We start from the raw sequence: 7,500 nt of genomic DNA, 5'->3' as shown, positions 1-7,500 counted from the left end.
CATGTGTGTCAGATGTGTTCCTCTCCCATGACAACCACTCGTTGTAACTAGAAGGTTGACCTCTGTGTTTTGGTTTTCCTTCCCTTGTGGGGGTCAGAAGTCTTCACAAGGAAGTAAAACAAGGACAATTCGGACAACTGGGACATTTTTCCAGTCCCCACCAAGAAAAAGGCTATTTTAGGTTTAGTGGTTAGGTTTAGGATTTAAATTAGGGGTTAGGTTTAGGATTTAAATTAGGGATTAGATTTAGGGTTTAAATTAGGGGTTAGGTTTAGGGTTTAAATTAGTGGTTAGGTTTAGGGTTTAAATTAGGGGTTAGGTTTAGGGTTTAAATTAGGGGTTAGGTTTAGGGTTTAAATTAGTGGTTAGGTTTAGGGTTTAAATTAGGGGTTAGGTTTAGGGTTTAAATTAGGGGTTAGGTTTAGGGTTTAAATTAAAGGTTTAGGGTTTAAATTAGGGATTAGGTTTAGGGTTTAAATTAGGGATTAGATTTAGGGTTTAAATTAGGGGTTAGGTTTACGGTTTAAATTAGGGTTTAGGGTTAAGGGGTTAGGGAAAATAGGATTTTGAATGGGAATCAATTGTTTGGTCTCCACAAGGATAGTATAACAAATGTGTGCCTGTGTGTGTGTGCCTGTGTGTGTGTTACTGTGTGCCTGTGTGTGTGTGTGTGTGTGTGTGTGTGTGTGTGTGTGTGTGTGTGTGTGTGTGTGTGTGTGTGTGTGTGTGTGTGTGTGCGTGCGTGTGTGTGTGTGTGTGTGTGTGTGTGTGTGTGTGTGTGTGTGTGTGTGTGTGTGTGTGTGTGTGTGTGTGTGTGTGTGTGTGTGTGTGTGTGTGTGTGTGTGTGTGTGTGTGTGTGTGTGTGTGTGTGTGTGGGACTGTGTGTGTGGGACTGTGTGTGTGCGTGTTCTCCCCTCCCTAGACATCCAATCCAGTAAGTATAAGGACCGGAGGAAAGGCTCGTTGGACGTCAGATCGACTACGTCTCGAGGGAGCGATGGTGAGAGGAGGGGAGGGAGGGAGGAGAGTAGAGGAGAGGAGGGATGGTGAGAGGACTGGGACAGAGAGAGAGGGAGGGATGGTGAGAGGACTGGGACAGAGAGAGAGGGAGGGATGGTGAGAGGACTGGGACAGAGAGAGAGGGAGGGAGGGTGAGAGGACTGGGACAGAGAGGGAGGGAGGGAGGGATGGTGAGAGGACTGGGACAGAGAGAGAGGGAGGGATGGTGAGAGGAGAAGAGGGAGGGAGGGAGGGATGGTGAGAGGAGAAGAGGGAGGGAGGGAGGGATGGTGAGAGGAGAAGAGGGAGGGAGGGAGGGAGGGATGGTGAGAGGAGTGGAGGGAGGGAGGGATGGTGAGAGGACTGGGACAGAGAGAGAGGGAGGGATGGTGAGAGGACTGGGACAGAGAGAGAGACTGTGGAACTATTCTAGAGAACAGAGTTACAAATGAACATGATCACTATTATTATTCTACTTGTTTATTGGACACATCTTTGGAGATGGAGACTGATCAGGTTGACTAGTGAGGAACAAGCCAGTGTCGTGGTGTCTACGGGGTAGTCTTCCTCTCCTCGTCTTCCTCTCCTCGTCTTCCTCTCCTCATCTTCCTCTCCACGTCTCCCCGTCTTCCTCTCCTCGTCTTCCTCTCCTCGTCTTCCTCTCCTCATCTTCCTCTCCACGTCTCCTCGTCTTCCTCTCCTCGTCTTCCTCTCCTCGTCACTAGTAAAACAGTCCTGTGTTATTGGCTGCTGAACGTATCAGTTGGGTATAAAGCTCAGTGGTGGTTGAGTTTGTCCTCATGTTCCCAGGCAGTTCCCAGAGAAGACACTCCTCCATGGCCAGAATCCACTCCATGACCATCGAAGCTCCAATCACCAAGGTGCCTACGTTTCATACAATGACTTACACAACTCATTTACTACACAGTCATACAGTCATATAGGATATCTGTGGTACTTTAAGTTCTGTCACATGACCACTCCTAGTCCTCAAGGTTCTGTCACATGACCACTCCTAGTCCTCAAGGTTCTGTCACAGGACCACTCCTAGTCGCCAAGGTTCTGTCACAGGACCACTCCTAGTCGCCAAGGTTCTGTCACATGACCACTCCTAGTCCTCAAGGTTCTGTCACATGACCACTCCTAGTCCTCAAGGTTCTGTCACATGACCACTCCTAGTCCTCAAGGTTCTGTCACATGACCACTCCTAGTCCTCAAGGTTCTGTCACATGACCACTCCTAATCCTCAAGGTTCTGTCACATGACCACTCCTAGTCCTCAAGGTTCTGTCACATGACCACTCCTAGTCGCCAAGGTTCTGTCACATGACCACTCCTAGTCCTCAAGGTTCTGTCACATGACCACTCCTAGTCCTCAAGGTTCTGTCACATGACCACTCCTAGTCGCCAAGGTTCTGTCACATGACCACTCCTAATCCTCAAGGTTCTGTCACATGACCACTCCTAGTCCTCAAATTTCTGTCACATGACCACTCATAATCCTCAAGGTTCTGTCACATGACCACTCCTAGTCGCCAAGGTTCTGTCACATGACCACTCCTAGTCCTCAAGGTTCTGTCACATGACCACTCCTAGTCCTCAAATTTCTGTCACATGACCACTCCTAATCCTCAAGGTTCTGTCACATGACCACTCCTAGTCGCCAAGGTTCTGTCACATGACCACTCCTAGTCCTCAAGGTTCTGTCACATGACCACTCCTAGTCGCCAAGGTTCTATGACATGACCACTCCTAGTCCTCAAGGTTCTGTCACATGACCACTCCTAGTCGCCAAGGTTCTGTCACATGACCACTCCTAGTCCTCAAGGTTCTGTCACATGACCACTCCTAGTCCTCAAGGTTCTGCCACATGACCACTCCTAGTCGCCAAGGTTCTGTCACATGACCACTCCTAATCCTCAAGGTTCTGTCACATGACCACTCCTAGTCACCAAGGTTCTGTCACATGACCACTCCTAGTCGCCAAGGTTCTGTCACATGACCACTCCTAGTCCTCAAGGTTCTGTCACATGACCACTCCTAGTCCTCAAGGTTCTGTCACATGACACTAGTCAATCCCTGTAGCTGTTCCCTCCTAGAATAGGAGTCTGTCTGTCTGTCTGTCTGTCTGTCTGTCTGTCTGTCTGTCTGTCTGTCTGTCTGTCTGTCTGTCTGTCTGTCTGTCTGTCTGTCTGTCTGTCTGTCTGTCTGTCTGTCTGTCTGTCTGTCTGTCTGTCTGTCTGTCTGTCTGTCTGTCTGTCTGTCTGTCTGTCTGTCTGTCTGTCTGTCTGTCTGTCTGTCTGTCTGTCTGTCTGTCTGTCTGTCTGTCTGTCTGTCTGTCTGTCTGTCTGTCTGTCTGTCTGTCTGTCTGTCTGTCTGTCTGTCTGTCTGTCTGTCTGTCTGTCTGTCTGTCTGTCTGTCTGTCTGTCTGTCTGTCTGTCTGTCTGTCTGTCTGTCTGTCTGTCTGTCTGTCTGTCTGTCTGTCTGTCTGTCTGTCTGTCTGTCTGTCTGTCTGTCTGTCTGTCTGTCTGTCTGTCTGTCTGTCTGTCTGTCTGTCTGTCTGTCTGTCTGTCTGTCTGTCTGTCTGTCTGTCTGTCTGTCTGTCTGTCTGTCTGTCTGTCTGTCTGTCTGTCTGTCTGTCTGTCTGTCTGTCTGTCTGTCTGTCTGTCTGTCTGTCTGTCTGTCTGTCTGTCTGTCTGTCTGTCTGTCTGTCTGTCTGTCTGTCTGTCTGTCTGTCTGTCTGTCTGTCTGTCTGTCTGTCTGTCTGTCTGTCTGTGTCTGTCTGTCTGTCTGTCTGTCTGTCTGTCTGTCTGTCTGTCCTGTCGTCTGTCTGTCTGTCTGTCTGTCTGTCGTCTGTCTGTCTGTTGTCTGTCTGTCTGTCTGTCTGTCTGTCTGTCTGTCTGTCTGTCTGTCTGTCTGTCTGTCTGTCTGTCTGTCTGTCTGTCTGTCTGTCTGTCTGTCTGTCTGTCTGTCTGTCTGTCTGTCTGTCTGTCTGTCTGTCTGTCTCTGTCTGTCTGTCTGTCTGTCTGTCTGTCTGTCTGTCTGTCTGTCTGTCTGTCTGTCTGTCTGTCTGTCTGTCTGTCTGTCTGTCTGTCTGTCTGTCTGTCTGTCTGTCTGTCTGTCTGTCTGTCTGTCTGTCTGTCTGTCTGTCTGTCTGTCTGTCTGTCTGTCTGTCTGTCTGTCTGTCTGTCTGTCTGTCTGTCTGTCTGTCTGTCTGTCTGTCTGTCTGTCTGTCTGTCTGTCTGTCTGTCTGTCTGTCTGTCTGTCTGTCTGTCTGTCTGTCTGTCTGTCTGTCTGTCTGTCTGTCTGTCTGTCTGTCTGTCTGTCTGTCTGTCTGTCTGTCTGTCTGTCTGTCTGTCTGTCTGTCTGTCCCGTCTGTCCCGTCTGTCCGTCTGTCTGTCTGTCTGTCTGTCTGTCATGTACACAGCTGCATCAGGTTAGTTCTGGCAGTAGGAACTACCATTGTCCCGCCTCTCCTCAGTCTCTGTAGTAGAAACAAGTTGTAATAAATGTTTTATAAATAGTTCAATAAGTTCAACCTCTGCTACTTTATCATTCAGGCTTTATTGTGTTGCCTCTTTCTGTCTCTCTATCCACAATATCTTTCTTTCTCTCTATCCACAATATCTTTCTGTCTCTCTATCCACAATATCTTTATTTCTCTCTATCCACAATATCTTTCTGTCTCTCTATCCACAATATCTTTCTGTCTCTCTATCCACAATATCTTTCTTTCTCTCTATCCACAATATCTTTCTTTCTCTCTATCCACAATATCTTTATTTCTCTCTATCCACAATATCTTTCTGTCTCTCTATCCACAATATCTTTCTGTCTCTCTATCCACAATATCTTTATTTCTCTCTATCCACAATTTCTTCTCTCTATCCACAATATCTTTCTGTCTTCTATCCACAATATCTTTCTGTCTCTCTATCCACAATATCTTTCTTCTCTCTATCCAAATATCTTCTTCTCTCTATCCACATATCTTTCCTGTCTCTCTATCCACAATATCTTTCTTTCTCTCTATCCACAATATCTTTCTTTCTCTCTATCCACAATATCTTTCTGTCTCTCTATCCACAATATCTTTCTGTCTCTCTATCCACATATCTTTCTGTCTCTCTATCCACAATATCTTTCTTTCTCTCTATCCACAATATCTATCTCTCTCTCTAAACCACAATATCTATCTCTCTCTCTCACCATGATATCTCTCTCTCTATCTAACCATGATATCTCTCTCTCTCTCTATCTAACCATGATATCTCTCTCTATCTAACATTATATCTCTCTCTCCTCTCTATCTAACCATGATATCTCTCTATCTAACCATGATAATCTCTCTCTCTATCTAACCATGATATCTTTCTCTCTATCTAACCATGATATCTCTCTATCTAACCATGATATCTCTCTCTCTATCTAACCATGATATTCTCTCTATCTAACCATGATATCTCTCTCTATCTAACCATGATATCTTTCTCTCTATCTAACCATGATATCTCTCTATCTAACCATGATATCTCTCTATCTAACCATGATATCTTTCTCTCTATCTAACCATGATATCTTTCTCTCTCTATATAACCATGATATCTTTCTCTCTCTCTCTCTAACCATGATATCTTTCTCTCTCTCTCTATCTAACCATGATATCTTTCTGTCTCTCTATCTAACCATGATATCTTTCTTTTCTCTCTAACCATGATATCTTTCTCTCTCTCTAACCATGATATCTTTCTCTCTCTCTAACCATGATATCTTTCTCTCTCTCTAACCATGATATCTTTTTCTCTATCTAACCATGATATCCTCTCTATCTAACCATGATATTTTCTTTCTCCTCTCTCTCTAACCATGATATCTTTCTCTCTCTCTCTCTAACCATGATATCTCTCTCTCTCTCTAAAACCATGATATCTCTCTCTCTATCTAACCATGATATCTTTCTTTCTCTCTACTCTAACCATGATATCTCTCTCTAACCATGATATCTTTCTCTCTATCTAACCATGATATCTTTCTTTCTCTCTATCTAACCATGATATCTCTCTCTAACCATGATATCTTTCTCTCTATCTAACCATGATATCTTTCTATCTAACCATGATATCTCTCTCTCTCTCTAACCATGATATCTTTCTCTCTATCTAACCATGATATCTCTCTCTCTAACCATGATATCTTTCTCTCTATCTAACCATGATATCTTTCTTTCTCTCTCTCTCTCTAACCATGATATCTGTCTCTCTCTCTAACCATGATATATCTCTCTCTATCTAACCATGATATCTCTCTCTCTCTAACCATGATATCTCTCTCTCTATCTAACCATGATATCTCTCTCTCTATCTAACCATGATATCTTTCTCTCTCTCTAACCATGATATATCTCTCTCTCTAAACCATGATATCTCTCTCTCTATCTAACCATGATATCATCTCTCTCTATCTAACCATGATATTCTACCTTCTGCTATCTAACCATGATTTCTCTCTCTCTATCTAACCATGATATCTTTCTCTCTATCTAACCATGATATCTTTTCTTTCTCTCTATCTAACCATGATATCTCCTCTCTATCTAACCATGATATCTCTCTCTCTATCTAACCATGATATCTCTCTATCTAACGCATGATATCTCTCTCTCTAACCATGATATCTTTCTCCTCTCTAACCATGATAATCTCTCTCTCTCTAACCATGATATCTTTCTCTCTATCTAACCATGATATCTCTCTCCTCTCTAACCATGATATCTTTCTCTCTATCTCCCCATGATATCTCTCTCTATCTAACCATGATATCTTTTCTCTCTATCTCACCATGATATCTCTCTCTATCCAACCATGATATCTCTCTATCTAACCATGATATCTTTCTCTCTCTCTACCATGATATCTGTGTTACCATTCACCCTCCAGGTGATCAACATCATCAACGCAGCCCAGGAGTCTAGTCCAATGCCCGTAGCAGAGGCCCTGGACCGGGTCCTGGAGATCCTGAGGACCACAGAGCTCTACTCTCCTCAGCTGGGCACCAAGGAGGAAGACCCTCATACTAACGACCTGGTGGGAGGACTGATGACGGTAAAGGTCTGGGGTTAGGGGTCAATAGATGCAGAGCTCTACTCTCCTCAGCTGGGCACTAAGGAGGAAGACCCTCATACTAACGACCTGGTGGGAGGACTGATGACGGTAAAGGTCTGGGGTTAGGGTCAATAGATGCAGAGCTCTACTCTCCTCAGCTGGGCACCAAGGAGGAAGACCCTCATACTAACGACCTGGTGGGAGGACTGATGACGGTAAAGGTCTGGGGTTAGGGGTCAATAGATGCAGAGCTCTACTCTCCTCAGCTGGGCACTAAGGAGGAAGTGTGTGCATGCACGCCTGTGTACAGTGAAGTGTACGTGAGCCTGTGTATGTCTCTGTTTACTGTGTGTGTGTGTGTGTGTGTGTGCGTGCGTTGTGTGCGTGCGTGTGTGTGTACG

General features: G+C 44.9%; 2 protein-coding genes across 2 annotated transcripts in view; both read left to right on the top strand.

Moving 5' to 3' along the window:
• The window catches only part of LOC116368518 (high affinity cAMP-specific and IBMX-insensitive 3',5'-cyclic phosphodiesterase 8A), a gene marked incomplete at its 5' end in the record, with an annotated part of 26,000 nt that extends 18,776 nt beyond the window's left edge, over positions 1-7,224 (top strand). Inside the window, 3 exon segments of the mRNA XM_031819192.1 lie at positions 923-1,000; positions 1,810-1,880; positions 6,935-7,224. Of these exon segments, the coding sequence (XP_031675052.1) occupies positions 923-1,000; positions 1,810-1,880; positions 6,935-7,117 (332 nt within the window).
• A 19-nt stretch (positions 7,225-7,243) lies between these two features.
• LOC116368519 (high affinity cAMP-specific and IBMX-insensitive 3',5'-cyclic phosphodiesterase 8B) overlaps positions 7,244-7,500 on the top strand; it is a gene marked incomplete at its 3' end in the record, with an annotated part of 8,267 nt that continues 8,010 nt past the window's right edge. Inside the window, 1 exon segment of the mRNA XM_031819193.1 lies at positions 7,244-7,314. Coding sequence (XP_031675053.1) covers positions 7,309-7,314 — 6 coding nt within the window.

The sequence above is a fragment of the Oncorhynchus kisutch genome, unplaced genomic scaffold, assembly GCF_002021735.2.
Source record: "Oncorhynchus kisutch isolate 150728-3 unplaced genomic scaffold, Okis_V2 scaffold1936, whole genome shotgun sequence".
NCBI classification, from domain to species: Eukaryota; Metazoa; Chordata; class Actinopteri; order Salmoniformes; family Salmonidae; genus Oncorhynchus; species Oncorhynchus kisutch.
The sequence above is the reverse complement of the archived record's forward strand: the minus strand, read 5'-3'. Positions and strand labels throughout refer to the sequence as shown.